This window comes from Mesoplodon bidens, assembly GCF_964165515.1.
Source record: "Mesoplodon bidens genome assembly, chromosome: 3".
NCBI lineage: Eukaryota > Metazoa > Chordata > Mammalia > Artiodactyla > Ziphiidae > Mesoplodon > Mesoplodon bidens.
In genome coordinates, this window is record NC_138178.1 from 39,704,598 (window position 1) to 39,725,076 (window position 20,479).

Here is a 20,479-nt window from a genome sequence, read left to right on the forward strand (position 1 = left end):
TCTGTCTTTGAGTCATCAGTACCCACCAGGCAGCCACACGGGAATCCAATCTCTGGGGACCCCTGCAAAGCCTGGGGAGGCCAGGCAGTCAAGAGTCTGGCTTCAAGGGGTTGTTCTCCAGAAAGAACTTGCAAGAGGGCTTGGGAGTTAGGCAGGGACCGTGGCTGAGGCTCTCGTGGCCAGGAAGCTAACTACTCTTCTCTATTTATGTTTGGTTTTCAGTCTATGAAGTGAGCCCCACCCCTCCTATCACTGTGACCCATAAACCAGAGGAAGACACTTTTGGGGTGAGTCACTCCTTGGTCAAGAGGAAGGTGTTTACTGATGCAGTAGTTTTTCAGGCTTCTGTTTTAGTAGCTAACTTTTCCCAATACTGCCTTATTTGGAACTCTAGCATATGTGGTATAGAGAAGCCGTGATGAATGACCTCCTTTCAGGTGGTTAAAACCTTCCTTGTTTGATGAGAATAATTCATTGTTTGAGGAAGTCTTTGAGGATCTGCTTTAAGCCGTAGGGCTCGGGAGGAGAACAGTTTGAAACTTCCCACTCCATTAGGAGCCAGCTGGGCCTGATTCGAAGGGGCTGCTAACTGTACAGCCTTTTACAAAAGTCAGAGTTGCCCAGGGCATCTTCTTGGGTGGGAGGTGCCCCCACTCCACGCTCTCAGAACCTGAGGTTTCTCTGGGGAGAAAAGGAAAGGGGTCTTTTTAGAATCTCCTGGATAAGAATATTATGCAAAGAATGTCAATGTGAAGATGCAAGATTTGCTTGCTAATTAAAACCACAACAGAACAACAGACAGAAGCATCTCTGGGCTTCCTCCTGCATCTCTTAGGACGGTCCCCAGATGAGAGGGCTCAGAACACTGAATCATAGAACTTTCTCTAATCAATCTGGGTAATTTATTTTTTGATGTTCTTAGAGTCTCATAAATTACATCTTCTCAAGACTTTACTCAGTCTGAGAAGTTCTGAAGTTCACTGAAGTTCTGGGAGGGCTACAGTTGCTACTGTAATAGGATGTTCTCTGAGCATGCGTGTTACTTCATACTCGGGTTTTCTGTAACTGCTCGACTGTCTGTTTTTGGCTTCCAATAGGTATCCATAGCCGTTGGACTTGCTGCTTTTGCCTGTGTCCTGTTGGTGGTTCTCTTTATCATGATCAACAAGTATGGTCGACGGTCCAAATTTGGAATGAAGGGTAAGGTGGGATTTTCATTTACGAGGGTCTCATGGGGGAAACATGGCTCCTTTTGATAAAAAGATGCTGTTTTAATCTCTTTGCTCTCTGAGAGGGCTTCAGGGTGGTGGGCTTAAGCAGCCCTGGTGGAGACTCCCATCTACACGTTTATTATTGGTAATGATGGATTGAAGGCAGCATTGGTGTGAGGACCAAACTGTGGACCACCTGGTTTTTCTGTAATGACTAAAAACATTGCTTCAGTGGGCTGGTACAATGAGGATGATTTGGGAAAGAAGTTGGATTTGAGAACAAATGAAGAGGACTTACATTTCTTTTTATTTTTGGTGGGTAAAAGGACTCTTTGTTTGAGTAACTTGGTTTTTCTCTTGTCTGCACCCGTCCTTGGAGTTGTGATGAGAAGGTATTAGCAGAACTAAATGTAGGATGGTAGACTGTGGCATTGAAAGGTTGCCCATGCATGGTATCTCAGCACGTAGCTCTACACAGAGTTCCAGAATGGATGCCAAGAGCAACGTGACTGCTAAATCTGCTGGCCAGTTTCCACAACACAGAGTACTCAACCCCATTACAGCTGGGGTGGGATGTGAGACGTGGCTCTCCACCAAGGCTTGGGAAAAGGGGACTGGCACAAAAGGGGTTAACATGGTGAATTAGCATCCATCTGCCTGGTCCCAGGATGGATCTGACCAAATGGTGCAAGGGAGGCTGGATACCAGTGCTTAAACAGAAACTTGAATTTCAAAATATACTCCCAGCTGGGGTTTCCATTTATGGCTGATGTTAATAGGAGATGGGTGGGAAGGGAGCATGAAGTGTTTGACAAGCCGTCAGGTTCCTGAGCTAGGATTCAGGTTGGAGTCTTCTGGTGAGATTATGGGATCCAGAAAGATGAATTTCGATGACTTCTGCACACGAACTGGTATCTGTGGTTGGGGTCTTGACCTGGGGGCTCAGGAATTGAAGGGGAAAGCATGAATGAGATTCACAGGGATAGAGGTCCCCTGAACTTATATGTAAATGTTTAATTGTTTGTACATGGTGGCAGGGGGCGGGGTTGGGAAGGAACTAATCCATAGCTTCTATTATATTGTCAAAAGAGTCTGTGACCACCCTACAAGTTTAGAACACTGATATCTAGCAAGGGATAGCCATAGAGAACTAGAAAGGCAGAAATCATGGGGGAGGACTGTCTGGCTTCCCAGAAGCCTCCTGCCTCTTTCTGCTCTTGGTTAAGCTGAACAAGTCCCAGAAGAGCAAACCAGGTTTTCTTGAAGCATATGAAGTACTTTGACCAAGAGAAATACGCATAAAGGCAAATTATAAAACTTCTCTATAAGAAGTTTGGCCTGAAGCCAGATGACTTAAACAAGAGAAGACCACGGTCAGCCACTTTGGCTGGAGAGGTTTTATCTACCAGTATCCGATGGACCAAACAGGGCTTCACAGGTTTGGAAGATCAGTGACCAACATGAAAGCTCTGAGCCTTCAGTCTTAGTATCATCCTTGGGCTCCTGGCTTTGAGGACCTGGCACTAGTACTTGTGCAAAATTTTCCTACTATGGGAGGAACATTCCTAGATCTTCCTCCCTCCACCTAAGAAAACAACAGGGCCTTGACCAAAGGGAAGAATGGGCATTATTGCTCTCCACCTCGAGAGGCACACCACCAGCTGAGACCCTGCGACAAGACTGGCACCACCATACGAGCAGATTTTTCCCCTTAATTGTCATCTGTTTTCTGGAAGAGCGTGTCCCCATGTCGGATGGATTAGGCAGCACCCAGGGTGGTGCTTTCCCCTCAGCTGTCCTTGGAGCCTCTCCCAACACCCACGCCCCTCTCCCGGGCTGAGCTGCCTTCATTGGCCCTGATTGGGCCACAAGAACACGTCCATAAGTTTGGAAGTGAAATATTCCTTAATTTAAAGTCAGGTGACCTGAAGAAGTTTGGCTAGAGTGAGAGGCAGGATGAGATGTTGTATCCAAGGCTGACCCTGTTTAGAATTAAGCCTGCATCTTTCTGATCTTTGTTATGCCTGATTGTATTTAGTTCTCATCTTAGGATGAAACAGCAAATGCCCCAGGCTGCATACACCCTTAATCTTTTATTAGTAGTGGGCCTCCCAGTCCAGAAAAAAGAGCAAAGTTGCGGGTACCAGAAGTCCCCCAAATCTGACTCAGGCGAACCTCCATCTCTTCAGAGCCACCCCTTCCTCAGCTTTGAATTTTCAAATCTGAGTTAAAAATCTGTGATGCCACTTAATTGCTCTTTGTTTCCAGCAAAGTTACTTAACTTCTCACAGCCTCTATTCTGGCAACTTCAAAATGATGGAATGATACCACCTCCCTCATTGCATTGCTCTGAGTGTTGAGATCTGTGTGTAATTGACATGTAAAAGGGTCCCTGTGGTTGTAGTTTTCTTCTTTTCTTTGTGTATAAGCCTTTCCAAGCTTCTTTCATTGTCCTTCCAGGAAGGGCTGCCCTCCCAAGACTTAATCATGCCCTCTTTTGTCCCACACAATATTTAGTAAAAAAGCTTTTCTTCTACCCTAATCCTAGGGCACTGTCATTATCTTGCTCACACATCATCTGTCCTGTTAGACCAGGAGTGACTTGTTGCAGAAACCCGCAGTCACTCAGCTGAGTATGCCTGAAACTCTGCACAGTCTTTGACAAATTGTTTCTGAACTTAGAAATGAATGACTTTAATTTTACTCAGAAAACAAGCACAGCTTGTTAATCAGTAATGGGCTAGTTACGGCTCATTTGGAAATCTGAGATGTCTGGGCAGTGGAGGTAGAGCGGGGATGATCTGGGAAACTCATAAATAATTCCCACCCTCCACATCTGAGGGCCTGGAACACAGTGTATGGATGAGGAGGACTTATTAAAATGAACTTCTTTCTGAGAAATAAAAAAATATATAGAAAAATATGGACATCAGTATAACAAACACTCATATTCCTGTCACTTAGAATAAGCAGCTGTTACTGTTTTGTCTTCTGTTGCATCTAATGTTTTATTCCTATTACTGATAAAACTAAGATGGCTTTAACTGTCACCCTGGTCCCATTTCCGCTCCCATTTCCATAGGCAGTCATTAGCTTGAGTTCACTGTGCATCCATCAGTCTACTTGTTTTTGTCTCTCTCCCTGTATCTCTGTCTCTCCTTGTCTGCTGTCTCTGCACACCCTCCCTTCCCGCCATGGCTCTCTCCCAGCTGACCCCATACCCTGCAGACTGCCAAGTTAGCAACTGCCTCTACTCTATGGCAAACCTAGTGGCCAAGTCTGGTAACCAGCTCAATTTTATAGTTCTACTTATGTATATGTATATATATGTTTTGTTTTGTTTGTTTTTTCCAAATCACAATTGCATTTATTCATAGACATCTAGAAAACAATCAAAAGTATATTTGTCTCTTATAGACCTTATTAATAAATGTTATGTGGATGAGAGAGCATGTCCCGAGAGTTTTAAACAGCATGATTAAAGACTGTAACACTCCCAAGAGTGGTCACAGATAGGTACAGGATGTGAAGAAAGATATACATATATACATACACATATATATGTCTACATATGTGAATACATTTACAAGATGCATTACTTTGTGTATGTTTTAATTTGTACACGTGTTTATACTCTAAGCACCCTTCTGCATCTTCTTTATTTGCTTGTCATGTGTTAGAGATCTCTCCATGTTAGTACATATAGGAATTCCACTGGGGACCTATTTTATGGAAGTTGAATGTATTAACCAGAGTTTATAGAAATGAACTGAAAATGCATTGTCTCAGGCACTTTTTTACTGTTATCAACTGCCATCTTGTTGATCGAAATTCCGGCCTGGGGAGAGGTCAGGATTCTGCCCTGTGGAGGGGTTAGGATTTGAGCTCATCTTCTCTTATAATCACAAAGGTTCTAAAATGGGGCTGAGTGTCCAGTGGGCTTTCTTTGGGCTGTGGATGAAGCCCCATGCTTTAGAGTGGCAGGATGATCCTGAAGTATTTGGTGTGGTGTGGGCACTGACCAGTCAGAGCACATGCTACCCTCCTGCTGGAGCCGGCACCCGGGGGCTCTCTGCTGCGCCAGGTGTTAACTCATAATCATGCTGGATCACAGGGTGGTTGAGTGGTGGGTGGTCGGGAGGTTCAGGGCAGGGGTTGTTTACTGGGAGGGACAGAAATATATCAAAATATGTCAGTATCTTAACTAATTATATTGTGCCGGTGCATCCTGGGCCTGGAAGTGACATGGCTTAGAATTTATTCCATGCTCATCCTCATATAATATTTTAAAATTAGACATCGAAAGATCGTGACAATGATCTAGCCGGGCCCTGCAGTGTCATTATTTAGAGATGAGAAACTGAGGCATAGGAAGCCCAAGAAAGGAGGTGACCTGCTCTGGTTTTCAGTCTCGTTAAGCTGAGTTGGTTCTAGAACAGACATTCTACCTCGCATTCTCAGTCACTTCTCATGGCAGCTATCGATAGAATGACCTAACTTCTTGGTCTTGGCTGCCCCACCATGAACATCCACAGTGCATCTGCCATGTTTATTTCACGTGGTTGTTAGAACAATAACCAGGTAGAAGATGCTAGTGTATCTTTAAGTACTTAAACATGTCCTATAGTTTTCATATAAGGTGACTCTCATTATTATTTAATGGAGAAAGAAGCAAACGTGTGGGGGTTTTGCAGGCTGTAAAAAGGGCATACATTATTTGGTCTCTCTTGTCTGACTACCTCTTAAGCATCTTTATATATGTCTAGATCAGAGATACTGTGGGAGTGAACTTCATACTTCTTGACTCCCTCTTACTGTACAGAGGAAACAGAATAATGGTTTATTAGAGTTGAAACAGACCTTAGACTTATTAGGCTAATGTCCCCATTGTACAGGTAAGGAAGCAGGCCCAGAGAAATGAAATGGCCTGCCAAAATGCACGGCTAGCTAGAGCAATGCTGGCCTGCTTTCCCACCTGCATGCTGTATGCAGAGAGCCTGGGAAGGTCTGGGAAATGAAGACGGATTGTGAATAAATCAGCCCTGCTCTTCCAATACTTTATCTAATTATCTTTGAATGCTGTCCTGCTTCAAAGGGGCTTTCAAACATGTCTCTTATTAATCCTCTTTTCTCAAGCTGGGACACACCTGGCCTGGGGTAAAGGTGGGAGCTGATGGAGGAGTCTTGCTTCCCAGGCTTAGAGGACTTCCTTTGTCTCTTTCTGGACATGTTGGGGACCGCATGGCAAGGCAGCAGAAGCCAGAAGGCTGGGAAGGACAGGAGTCTAGAAAGGCTGGTTGGGCTTCCGGTAATACCTTAAGTGCTTCATCTGCTTGCCTTCCGTCCTAATGGTTCGACGTGTGCTGGTGCCTCTGATGGGCCTGTGGATGGGCACTCCAGGATTGTTCCATTGTGAATTAGCATCAGCTAATAGGTACTTAAAGTGGTTGCCTATTTGATTATGATTGGGGGTTATTAACATTTTTTTCCCCATAAACAGATGGTAACTTCTCTCCAAGTGGATTGTCAGAGTCAGATTTGGAGAGACTGATTGGCTCCTGCCAAAAGCTCTTGGGGGTGGCTGCCTGCGTTGAATGGCCCTGTTATCCCTCTGGTTTAACTGCTAGGTTAACGGGAATGATTAGACTTGGGAAGGAGTCATTTCTGCCCGCTCTCCTAACCTTGGAACATTGGACTGAGAAGGGTTTCTTCCAGCTGGATGGAGGTAGGGCTGGGATCCTGGCCTCCTAATGTTTGATGCTCTAACTGGCATTTCTTCTTCAGTTGGGTTAGAGGGTCCCCGTATCTATAGCCGTGAGCACAGAGCCAGGGAATTGATACAATGAGTGTGGGGTAGAAATAGAGAGTTCTGAGACTACTGAAGGGTGACCTTGACCCTGGGTGAGGTCACCATTAGTGCCACTGATAAGGCAGCTTTTTTTGCCCTGAGAAATACACTTATCTGGCCTTGATTTAATGGGGCGTCAGAAGCCAAGAGCAAGGCAGAAGTGAAACTGAGTGGAGGACTTGGGTTTCCTGACTTCCTGAAATAAGTCTATTTTTCCTTCTTGCTTGTTTCTCTTTCTTGACTTCCTTTTCTGTTTCCTCCTCTGAATTGAGGTACGCAAGTGAGGAAGCTTACCCCTGGCCTTGGCAATGACCCTGGGCTTGGGATTCCTGGTGGAAGATGCCTCTTTGAACATAATTTTGAGGCTGCTGTTATCCTCAGGCCCTTGGATTCTCCTAACAAAAGTTTCCATGCCCCTTCCCTCTTTTCAGACTCCTTGAGAGACCCTCCAAGCCCAAGGAACACTCCTAGCATTCGTTCAGGTCTAAATAAAATAGGTTAGGTTTGTGGCCAATCCACAGGCAGGACATAAAGTAATCAAAGCCAGGAGTCTTCTGCCTCTCTTCTTCTGCTTTGGGCTTCATTTCAAATTTCTGGTTGCAGATGCAGTCGCAACCCACTTGGTGACAGAGTTCTAGAATGCAGTGCCCAGAGGGTTGAGAAAGCTGGAAGGCAGTGTGCATTTTTCTGGCATGCCTTTGCTGCTCTGTCTTTGTGGGATCTTTGCAGGTGTGCAGTGAATGGTCCTGGAAGTTCCCGCACTGTCACCGGTGGTTGTGTTAAGGCTGCCCTGCTCCGTTCCTCTCTCTCAGGGCACCAGGGAACCAGCTGTTCTCCAACACTGACTCTTCTATTTGAAGAGAAATGCCTGGAAATAGAGTCTGATACAAAATGTCCCTCCTCTGTGGCTACCTGCTCGCGGGCTGTTCCTGGCCGTCCCCTACCGCCTGTACAGCAAGGCCAAAGGTGGTCAATATGCTGGCTCCATAGCCAAAGCCATTGCCTCTGATTCATTTGATTTTGGCTACAGGACAGTTCTTACTAATTCATGCCATTGCAACGGTTCCCACAGGGTTAACAGCCCTTTGATACCTCAGGTTAGAAGTTCTCAGACTCTCGTCCCCCACTTTACATGTGACAGAAGACTACCAGTCACATGCCTTATACACTCCTGCAGGTGTAACCAGGCTTTTGGACAAATGCTGGCCCTTGCTGTAGCTTCACACATAAGAAAAATATATCCGCATAGGAGTTAGCATTTTTAAAACTAGGAATAAAATCAAATCCATACTAATTTTTATTCTTAAACAATTCACAAACTTTAGTATTTTATTATTTATCCAAAGTCCTGGTGACACACTTCCTCACTGACCCAGAAATCTGACTGTATCCTGGCACCAGGATGGAAAACTAAGAAGGGAAGTGGCTGCTGGTCTTGACTTTCTCGCAATGTTCTTGGCCCGATGTGGTTTGCACCCCTGCACAGCCAAGTTGCAGAAACAGCCCCAACAGAATCTCCTGTCTTCTTATGGCACATTCTTTCCATCTCTGTATCTTCTCCTGTGGGTCCTGGGGGCTTTCACTTGCCCAGAGGAGGAAGGACCATGGGCTTTGGTTAATGAGAAGCTTCCACATGGCTGCAGCGCCCGAGCCCTGGGTTCACACAGCCCATTCTCCCCTGAACTCTGCAGAGGCGTTAGGATGTCCAAAGAGCAGCCCTCGGAACCACAGGCAGCAAAGCAGAGATCGAAACAACTGCTGATGGGGAAACACGATTTTGGACTTGGGAAGAAAAACCACACACTGAAAACAACGTCAAACAAGCAAACTGCTGCAAATCCCTGGCCCCGGCTCCTCCCCACCCTGTTGCCCTTTGTGCTGTGCATCCATCAAGGGGGATGAGCTGGATGGGGTGGGGAAGGAGTGTGCTGCAGGAGGAGAAAGGGGAGCCTGCATCCAGCTGGGGCTCAGCCACCAGTGGTGTCTGCCACCGCCTCCAGCCCCAGAGCATCCAGAGGAAAGAGAAGAGCTTCCGGTTGGTCTCTTCCTGGCTCTTTCTCTTGGAGGGTTATTGACACCCTCTCTTCCTCCCTTCCCTGATACCCCTGTATGTTTAGTTTAGAGAGAGATTCACCAAGTCACTCTGGTGCACACCCCTTTATTCTTTTCTCTTGTATTAATTCTGCTGCCACAAGCCAGAGAGGGATTTGCTGGCATCCTTGCACTGGTCTCCAAACCAGCTTCATTCCTGACAGGCCCGGCTACCTAATTTATGGGACCCAGTGCAAAATCTTCCAAAAGCACTAGAATTGCAGGACAGCTACAGCAGAGACTTATACCCCGATCGTGGGGCTCTTCTGAGCAGGGAGTCAGGGTCAGGCCCGTGAAGCCAGCTCTGCTCCCTGAGGACACATTCCAACATGGTTTCAAGCCCTAGCACCTTCATTTTTTTCCTCTTTGGTGAGGAGGGAAACCGATATTTCTATGCTTCCTGTTCAGAGAGGAGCTGGGATTTGGGGTAAAGATAAGAGGATCAGCTGATTTTTCACTTCTAATCATAGCAAGGAAAGAGAATACGGGGCATTGGGCATTTATTGAGTACCTACTGTGTGCCAGACACATATAAGCACACGTAGACATATAAGGTCTAATATACCTTATAATATTTAGTCCTGATGAGTGGCTGTTCTCCACATTGTAAAGGCAATAAAGCTGCTCAGAGTGGTTCAATTGCCCCATGTCATGTGGCTGGTGAGTAAGAAAACCAGGTTTTAAATGAGGTCACTCTGAATCAATGGTTCTCAATCTTCACTGCACATTCCCATCACTTGGTCAAACTGTATGACTCCCTCAGCCCAGGCGGCACCCCAGACTGATAAAATCCGATTCTAGAGGTGAAACTCAGGCATGGGCATGCTTTTCTCAACACCTCGGGTGATTTCACTTGTGCAGCCAAGTTGAGAACCAGCGGTGTAAGGCCAAGATGCAGCTGTGCATTTAATTAGTTGCCCAGGTCATGTATGCAGTCTGCAGACCAGTGTATCTGGTCACCTTGGGACCGTGTGAAATGTGTAGATGCCTGGGATCACTCCCCACCCACTGGGTCAGACCTGGGGTGAAGTGGGGGAGATTTTTGATGCTCACTAAAGTTTAGGAACCACTGCACTGAATCCTGGGGGATGCTGGGGTTCTTATGAAAATGCAGATTCTGGAGAAGGGCTGAGAGTCAGTGTTTCTAACCAGTTTCCAGAGGATGCTGCTCTGGGGCCCACAGTTCAGGGAACAAAGGACGAAGTGAAAACCTCAGGCCTGTGACCTGGGGACTTAGGTAACATCTCTGTCTTCCATTTCTTCCTGTGCATCATTAGCAAAATCAGCCGGCCTCAACCTCCGACTCTGCTAGTTGGAATAATATGACTATATGATTACAAAATAGAACCACGACTTCTAAGGCAATTTTAGTTCTACCCTCTTTGGGTAAATAAGCCTTGCGTCTCTCCTAAGGCAGTTCTGCAGTGGCTTCGTTGGTTCATACCGAACTGCCACCTCCTTCCACACAAGGGCACTTGTAAGGCCCGCTGCCTCTGTTGATCTTAGCACAAGCGTGAGGTCCATCAACACAAGGGCTGGAGGCAGAGCCCCAGGGAGGCCAGCAGTCAGTGGGCAGGCAGCATTCCCAGCCCAGAGTCCCTTGTGTGCCTGGGCAGGCATTCCTCTCCTCTAGAAACTTCCACATCCTGTTTCCTCTTCCTCCCATAGCTGATCTTGGAGGTAATGTTGGGAGCTACAGGAAATGGGAGCAGCTTGGGCTGGCAGGCCCTGAAGTGGACCAGGGCATGTTGTTTGGTGGAGGAAGCCTAGTGGGTTAAGTCAGTGGTGGCCCAGGGCACCTGCCAGCCTCAGAGGCACTGCTCTTGGTGGCTGGAATTTTGTTCTCCTCAGTCCTGCCGCTCCAGCGGTATTTACATTGGACCCCTGCCCTGCCCTCCCAATTGACTGTGGAATAAGAACTGCATAGTGGGCCAAAGACTGGAACGGTTTCCTTAGCAGTCCCAGAAATGCCGAGCCTCCCTACCTGACGGGGATCTTGAGTTCAGAGGGGCCTCTGTGCTGTAACAGCGATGCACACCTGTTCCCAGGTGGGGCAGAAGAATGCCAGCGTCGGTCTGTCTGCCAGCAGGTCTGACATGAAGCCCCGAGGAGGGTGCCCAGGTAGTTCCAGGAACTACCTTTCCAAGTGAATCCTTCCAAATCAATTGAGTTCAGTGGGTTGGCCTTGGGCCAGTGGAGGGGTGCCAGGGGGCACCCCCATTGTTGGCTTAGTCTTTAAGAAAAGCAGGCAGGATTTGAGTACTGTTATTGGCCATGATGTGCGGAAATGGCTCCAATCGTCCCAGCCACTGCCTGGGCTTGCTTTGTGGGGCTGGAGGTGGGGGGCGTCTGGGGGACACACCGGCCTGATTGGGCTGTACTTGGAGCTGGAGGTCTTCTAAAGAGAAGCACTGTCAGAAATGAGGGGACATCCGAGCAAAAGGGAAAATGGACATTCACGTTTGCTGTTGCTAAGTGTGTGGGCAGAGCCTGCCTTTCTGGAAAGTGGTTTGGCAAATTTTATTAAAAGGCTAAAATCAGAGGAAGCCCATGTCCCAGAAACTCCACTTCTGAGAATTTAACCTCAGGTAGTGATCACCAACGGCTGCCCATATTGATGTGTGTGGGTGTTCATCCCACTGTGACTTAAACAGTCAACTCGATCAACTAAGAATTGCTTAAATATAATAAATGGTTAGTTGAGCACACTGTGGTTCATACAAATGATGTAATTTCAATGAAGACATTAAAAATGACAATTTTTGGAGACTTCCCTGACAGTCCAGTAGTTAAGACCCTGCGCTTCCCATGCAGGGTGCGTGGGTTCCATCCCTGGTCGGGGAACCCAGATACCACATGTCGCCCAGCCAAAAAATGAAAAAAAAAAAAAAGAAAGAAAAAGAAATGACAGTTTTTAAAAGCAAGTTTTTAATATTTCTGTAAGGATATACCTGCAAATAGTAAGAGATCCCAAAAATGTAAAAGATAATGGAGTAAAAGTTACTCTCAATCTGCCTAATTTCCTGCTTCTGAGATAATAACTATTTAGAGGTTCTGTGTATCCTTGCCGAGATAGTCAGTGCTATACAAGGAGAGATGTTTCCCATTGCCTTTATACAAATGCCAGCTTGTATTCACATTGTTCTGGACCACATTATTTTTGGTAACTATCTTTGAGATTATTTCATATTAGTTCATAGAGATCTACTGCATTCTTTTTTTCTTTTTTCCAGCTTTATTGAGATATATTTGATACACAACAATGTGTAAGTTTAAGGTGTACAGTGTGATGATTTCATACATGTATGTATTTACTGCATTCTTTTTTTAACAGTTGAATATCAAGAGTGATATTTGAGAGCAATATTTATTGACACGTGAAAGTGTTCATATGTGTACATATTTTTAAATTGGGGTATAGTTGCTTCACAATGTTGTGTTAGTTTCTGCTGTACAACAAAGTGAATCAGCTATACGTATACATATATCCCCTCCCTCTTGGACCTCCCTCCCACCTGCCCCATCCCACCCATAGAGGTCACCACAGAGCACCGAGCTGAGCTCCCTGAGCTATACAGCAGGTTTCCACTAGCTATCTATTTTACACATGGGATTGTTAATACCAATCTCCCAATTCATTCCACCCCCTCTTCCCTCCCCACTGTGTCCACACATTCGTCCTCTATGTCTGTGTCTTTATTCCTGTCCTGCAAATAGGTTCTCTACCTCTACCATTTTTCTAGATTCCACATATATGCGTTAATACACGATATTTGTTTTTCTCTTTCTGACTTACTTCACTCTGTATGACAGACTCCAGGTCCACCCACGTTTCTACAAATGACCCAATTTTGTTCCTTTTTATGGCTGAGTAATATTCCATTGTATATATGTGCCACATCATCTTTATCCAATCATCTGTTGATGAACATTTAGGTTGCTTCCAGGTGGCTATTATAAATAGTGCTGCAGTGAACACTGGGGTGCATGTGTCTTTTTTTTTTTTTTTTTTTTTTTTTTCTGTTACGCGGGCCTCTCACTGTTGTGGCCTCTCCCCTTGCGGAGCACAGGCTCCGGACGCACAGGCTCAGCGGCCATGGCTCACGGGCCCAGCCGCTCCACGGCATGTGGGGTCTTCCCGGACCAGGGCACAAACTCGTGTCCCCTGCATCGGCAGGCGGACTCTCAACCACTGTGCCACCAGGGAAGCTCTGCATGTGTCTTTTTGAATCATGGTTTTCTCAGGGTATACACCCAGTAGTGGGATTGCTGGGTCACATGGTAGTTCTATTTTTAGTTTTTTAAGGAACGTCCATAGTGTTCTCCATAGTGGCTGTATCAATTTACATTCCCACCAACAGTGTAGGAGGGTTTCCTTTCCTCCACACTCTCTCCAGCATTTATTGTTTGTAGAGTTTTTTCATGATGGCCATTCTGACTGGTGTGAGGTGATACCTCATTGTAGTTTTGATCTGCATTTCTCTAATAATTAGTGATGTTAAGCATGTTTTCATGTGCCTCTTGGCCATCTGTATGTCTTCTTTGGAGAAATGTCTATTTAGGTCTTCTGCCTACTTTTTGACTGGGTTTTATGTTTTTTTGATACTGAGCTGCATGAGCTGTTTGTATATTTTGGAGATTAATCCCTTGTCAGTTGCTTTGTTTGCAAATATTTTCTCCCATTCTGAGGGTTATCTTTTCATCTCGTTTATGGTTTTCTTTGCTGTGCAAAAGCTTTTAAGTTTAATTAGGTCCCATTTGTTTATTTTTGTTTTTATTTTTATTACCTTGCAGGAGGGTCAGAAAACATCTTGCTGTGATGTATGTCCAAGGGTGTTCTTCCTATGTTTGCCTCTAAGAGTTTTATAGTGTCTGGTCTTACATTTAGGTCTTTACTCCATTTTGAGTTTATTTTTGTGTATGGTGTTAGGAAGTGTTCTAATTTCATTATTTTACATGTAGCTGTCCAGTTTTCCCAGCACCACTTGTTGAAGAGACTGTCTTTTCTCTATTGTATATTCTTGCCTCCTTTGTCACAGATTAGGTGACCGTAGGTGCGTGGGTTTATCTCTGGGCTTTCTATCCTGTTCCTTGATCTGTATTTCTGTTTTTGTGCCAGTACCATGTTGTCTTGATGACTATAGCTTTGTAGTATAGTCTGAAGTCAGGGAGCCTGATTCTTCCAGCTCCGTTTTTCTTTCTCAAGACTGCTTTGGCTATTCGGGGTCTTTTGTGTTTCCATACAAATTATAAAATTTTTTGTTCTAATTCTGTGAAAAATGCCATTGGTAATTTGATAGTGATTGCATTGAATCTTTAGATTGCTTTGGGTAGTGTAGTCACTTTCACAGTATTGATTCTTTCAGTCCAAGAACATGGTATATCTCTCCATCTGTCTGTGTCATCTTTGGTTTCTTTCATCAGTGTCTTATAGTTTTCTGAGTACAGGTCTTTTGCCTCCTTAGGTAGGTTTATTCCTAGGTATTTTATTCTTTTTGCTGCAATGGTGAATGGGATTGTGTCCTTAATTTCTCTTTCTGATCTTTCATTGTTAGTGTATAGGAATGCAAGAGATTTCTGTGCATTAATTTTGTATCCTGCAACTTTACCAAATTTATTGGTTAGCTCTAGTAGTTTTCTGATGGCATCTTTAGGATTTTCTATGTATAGTATCATGTCATCTGCAAACAGTGACAGTTTTACTTCTTCTTTTCCTATTTGGATTCCTTTTATTTCTTTTTCTTCTCTGCTGTGGCTGGGACTTCGAAAACTATGTTGAATAATAGTGGTAAGAGTGGACATCCTTGTCTTATTCCTGATCTTAGAGGAAATACTTTCAGTTTATCGAAATATTAATGTATTTTCCAGTGAGTAAAGACTGCAAACAGTTGCCCATTCGTTTTTGTTGTAAAATAAAGAGAAAATATTTTCATATATATACCTGGGAAAAATACTGGGATCATATAGACTGATAGGTCAGAATATAAATGGTAGTTATCCTTGGATAGTTGGATTATGGAAGCTTTTTTTATTTCATCCTTTGTGACTTTTGTTTTCTTTGTCTTCCAAGTTTTCTGCATTGAACTTTAAAACAAAGCAGGCAGCTGCTGGGGAAAGGGGGCACAGGCTGCATGCACCTCCTTACTAGATGCAGAGTGCTGACTTTCTCCCCACCTAGGCTCCATCTGCCCCTTCATGGGGACAACCGGGGCTCTGGTGTCACTTAGCATTGCTGATTGCACAGACCAGGGTTCCTTCCAATGTCTTGGGCCACTTGCATCAGAATCATTGATGGTGGTGGGGGCTGATTAAAATGCAGGCTCCTGGGCCACATCTCCTGAATCCAGTGCTCTGGCTGTAGGCCCTGGGAATCGGTATTCTTAAAAAACACCCTGGGTGATTGTGATGCTCATTAATGTTTGAGAAACTTCAGTGTAATTAGAAATTGGCAACCTTTTTCATTAAGCAGCCGGATAGTAAGTATTTTAGGCCTTGCTGGCCATATGGTTTCTGAGGTAATCACTCATGTCGGCTGTTGTAGACACTTTGTAAATAAATTGGTCTGGCTGTGTTACAATAAAACTTTATTTACAAAAACAGGTAACAGACTGGATTTGGCCTGTGGATCTGATCCATAGCTTCAGATCCCTGGTGTAGACTGACCTAGTACCCTGAAAAATTAATCAGAAGATGGAGGAGCCTGCCAAGAACTCTTTATATTTGAAGAAGCAGGTCATATATGGGAACCATTAATAGAGTGCTTATTATATGCCAAACACTTTTTCAGACACATGCTAAACCTTAAGACAATGCTGCACAGTAGCTATTATCGGTATTATCCTGGCAAGGCAATTGAAAGAATAAGGAAGAATAAGAATTGAAAGAAAGTGATTAGCCCAAGGACACGTGATCAGTGATGGCAGGTCTGCAAAGCTGAGGAGGAAAGTTGTAAGGCTACAGTCCTATTTCTCTCTAGCCTTTAGGAAAGAATGTTTTCAAAATTTGTTCTCAGGGCTTCAGACGTCCCCAAGTCCCTCTAAAATTTCAAGCTAAGGAGGAATAGTCACAGCTCTGTACTTCGTGGTAGTACAAGTCCTGGGATCCCTCTGCACCTCACAGATGCCTCAGTAGAGTGGGGTCCTGAGAAGTCTTGGGATCTGCCAGGTTCTGTGGGCATCAGGAGACTTTTTTTTTTTAATTAATTAATTAATTAATTTTTGGCTGAGTTGGGTCTTCTTTGCTGCAGGCGGGCTTTCTCTAGTTGCAGAGAGTGGGGGCTACTACTCTTTCATTGCGGTGCCTGGGCTTCTCATTGCGGTGGCTTCCCTTGTTGCAGGGCATGGGCTCTAGGCACGTGGGGTTCAGTAGTTGTGGCTCACGGGCTCAGTAGTTGTGGCTTGCAGGCTCTAGAGCACAGGCTCGGTAGTTGTGGCGCATGGGCTTAGTTGTTCCACGGCATGTGGGATCTTCCCGGACCAAGGTTCAAACCTGTGTCCCCTGTGTTTGCAGGCGGATTCTTAACCACTGCACCACCAGGGAAGTCCATCAGGAGACTTTCTTGTGGCCCTCCCTCAGTGCAAGTTTCCACATGGCTAATGCTAAACATTCACCTTGCTTGGAGCCCATGGAGATAGGCTGGTACCCAACCAGTCTGCAGCAGGGCTGAACAAGAGGGAACCCTGGTGCTGGCCAGCAGATGGCCTTTTGCCATCTGGGCCATTGCTTTCCTCCTCCCATCTCCCTACCCCAGCCTGCCTGAGCCTCCACCACTTCCCTGACTCAAGGGGAAGCAAAATCCCCTCAGCTAGGGTCAGCCTCTGAGGCTGGTGGTTCAGCCTGATGGCTTTGCCAGTCAGCAATACAGGTGGGCCAGTACCTTCTGAGGTTATTCTAATAAAAATACCAATAACTACCATCTTTTTTTAAACTTGCTATTTTATATTGGCGTATAGTTGATTAACAATGTTGTGTTAGTTTCAGGTGCACAGCAAAGTGATTCAGTTATACATATACCTGTATCTGTTCTTTTTCAAATTCTTTTCCCATTTAGGTTGTTACATAATATTGAGCAGAGTTTGCTGAGCTATACAGTAGTTCATTGTTGGTTATCCACAATTACTGTCTTGAGAGAGCCTAGTTTGCCTTGAGACCTTGGTTCATTACATAAAATCTTGAAGGCTTGGCTTATTCACTGGGTGAAATGAGATAATATATATAAAACAGAACCCATAACCTAGAACCCAGTACCCAAAGCATAGTAACTGCTCAACCAAATAGCTAACTATATAATTCTTGCCATTATTTTGACAATCAGGAATGCTCTGAGATCAATATTATCATCCTGAGTTTTACAGATGAAAAAAATGGAATTTTGAGAATCCTGATAGGGTCATTGGGTCTGTCTGACTCCAAGGCTGCATGCTCTAAGCCACGATTTTGCTTTTGAAAGTCAGAATAGAAGAGGCTCCAGGGCCGCTGAGAGCTTTGGAGGGTCCCCATCCCAGAGAACTGCAGAGACCCCTTGACAGATGGTCCTTTCTTTCCCTCCATCATCTGAGAGCCTCCTGCTTGCTCACAAACCAGTGACAAAAGCTCCCCAAGCTAACAGCTGCATACTTTCCTCTTATCAGTTCATAAGCTGCTTATCCTGCCTCAGGCGGACACTTGGCTGCAGGTTAATGGGGTCTTTTGTGGCCCTTTAATCTCAGCCCCCACTGCTTTCTGCTCTCTCTTCCTCTGTCTCTCCAAGTATACAACTCCCAGAAACAGCGTAGCACACCCTGGCAGAAACCCCACTTCCAGATTCTACCTGAGGTCATAGTAGGGAGCTTGGCCCCAGGTTCAAAGAGGTGGCTGAGACAGGTGAGAAAGCAGCAGTTTCCGTAGATGCCTTGGCCATCATGCCCCAGACTGTACTCAGGGGCAAACCCCCATCATTTGTGTCACAGTGAATGTCCCATACGCTGGAGATACAGGAGTCATCCATCCTTGGCACCTACCTCTCCTTCTCCAGTCCCCGCCATCCACCCCTGCCTGCTCTGACACAGCCCTGGTCCTGTCCGTGTCACGTCCTACATAACCCCTGAAGCCGCCCCCCACCCCCCGTCTTTGTACACTGCCCCCTCCACTCTCTCCAGGGCTCCCACCTCAGCTTCCTAGGCAGACTTCCCACGACCCTCTGGGCCTGGCCCTCTTGCTGTGTTTTCTACACTGCAGTCTAAGGATCAGAGTCACACTTTGCAATGGAAATTTGCTCGTGTGTCCCATTCTCTGCTCCAGACCCTCCAGGCTTCCCCCGGCTCTTAGGAGAGATGCCGACATGCCCGACAGAGCAGCCCAGGCCCAGCATTGCCTGGACCCTCTGCTGCCTCCCCAGCCTCACCTTGCTATGGGATTTCCAGTCCTGCCATGGGGGCCTTGCCTCTGCTTCCTCAATGTTTCACTCTCCCTAAGGCCGCAGTGCCTCCGCCTGGACGGCCTCAAAGGCTCCCCACCCCACAGCTTCATGGGTTCCCAGTTCCACCTCCTTCCTGTTCCAGCCCAGTCTTCTCTGCCCAGCCATGCCTGCCCCGGCCGCCCAGAGCCAGGGTAGCTCCTGTGACCCCTCTTCTCAACATCACGTGCTTTCCTTCCGTAGCATCCTGCACCGTTATTCAAAGAGTGTTTGGTGATTGCTTGCCTGTCCCAGTAGATGGACAGTGATGGGCTAACTCACACAGCTTTATTAATGCCGGCAGGCTGCCTCAGGCAGAAGGGTGCGTGAATGTCCTCTGGTCCCCACGAGCTTTGCCTCTGAAGGGCTGGAGCCTAGCCCTCCTCCCCTGACCACTGGCACCCCCAGTTTTGTGGCTACTGTGATAGGCCATGTGATCTGGATATTTTCTTTTGGTGCCTGTTGATTACCTATAAGCTAGAGACAGGAATATTCTCCTCCAGCTAACAGCTCTTCCCCTGCCTCGCTTTCCTCCTCCTACCCCGTGGCGTTCCGTGGACAGGAAGATGCTGGAAGGACCTGCCTTCCCCTAAGATCACACCGTGTTTACCTACCCCTCCCTCTCCCTCTGGGTCTCTTCCTTTAACCGCCACCTTGTGTGGAATCAGACCCATTGTATGACTCCTTCCTCCATCTGCATCACTGAGACCTCTTCCCTAGCCACGCGCCTGGTGCCCAGACAGGCCCGGGGTCGAATCCCACTTCTGCTGCTTGGGAGCTGGGGCACTTACAGTGACTCATTAACTATCCTGGGCTTCTGTTTCCTCAGCTGACAAATGAGAGGGCTAATTCTTACTGTACAGGGTTTTGTGAGAATTTAATGAAATTATGTATATAAAGCAATTAGCTTAGTCCCTGGCCATGTAGTAATCACTCAATGAACATGGTGAAGGGAGAAATAATTATGACTTTCGCTCCATTCAGACAAGCAGCGAGTAATCCACAGATCCCATAATGGCTGTGGTTTGCAGCCTTGGTCCTACGTTAGAATTAACCTGAGGATCTTTTACAAATTCCAGTGGCCGGGCTGCTTCCCAGACCAATTAAGTCAGAATCTCAGTGGACGGGACCCAGACTCTAGTAGTTTCTAAAGCTGCCTAGGTGATCTCAGTGGGCAACCAAGGCTATGAACTTGCCTTGCGACCTCCCCTGCCTCTTTCTGACAGAGTACAAACACTTTGGGACAGAAAGAGGTAGGAGGGATGGAGGGGTGAAGACATGGCAGGGAAAGCTCTAGTTTATTGGGCCTCAGCTATGTGTCAGGCATTGTGCTTGGCACTTTATATGTTCCCATTTGCTTTTCACCATGAACTTGTGATGCACGAATTCTTGTCAAATAAGACCTGTTTCTTATATGAGCTTTAGGAAGGATGAGTGGCTTGTTTCACGTCAGGTGTCATCTGGCTTAAGGATGAAGGACCAAGAGACGAGGGTGGGACCAGGCTCTCTCTCCTTCCGTTTTGGCTTCTTCCCTCCCTCCTTCAGTGAGGTGATGGAGCGGCCCGGTTCTCACCCCGCTGCACGGGGGCCGGCTGCCACATCTGTGCCCCTGCAGTATTTAATGACCCAGCCCTCTTGTGGCTCCTCAGGGCTCTCGCAGGTGATCTGCCACCTGTTCTTACATGTGTAGTCGGTCGTGCTGTTTGCTTAACGGAGAGATTTAAGTGCCTCGCAGAGGCTCCCCATGGATAAGGGGAGAAGCATCCAGTGACTAGAAATGGGAGCATTGTTGTTTTGGTTTTTATTGCCATCAGTTTCCAGGCCCTCTCTTGGGTTGGGGAAAAGTAAGGAGTGGGCTGGGCACAGAGAGTGAGGGACTCTTTCTTGCCTGACTGT

The 20,479-nt window shown here is 46.1% G+C and overlaps 1 protein-coding gene across 6 annotated transcripts in view; it reads left to right on the forward strand.

Moving 5' to 3' along the window:
- NTRK3 (neurotrophic receptor tyrosine kinase 3) overlaps positions 1 to 20,479 on the forward strand; it is a gene marked incomplete at its 3' end in the record, with an annotated part of 367,342 nt that overhangs the window by 132,704 nt on the left and 214,159 nt on the right. For all 6 annotated transcript variants that reach the window (XM_081228488.1, XM_081228489.1, XM_081228490.1 and 3 more), the window contains 2 exons: positions 223 to 287; positions 1,098 to 1,200. In XM_081228488.1, coding sequence (XP_081084614.1) covers positions 223 to 287; positions 1,098 to 1,200 — 168 coding nt within the window. The remainder of the gene's footprint in view (positions 1 to 222; positions 288 to 1,097; positions 1,201 to 20,479) is intronic.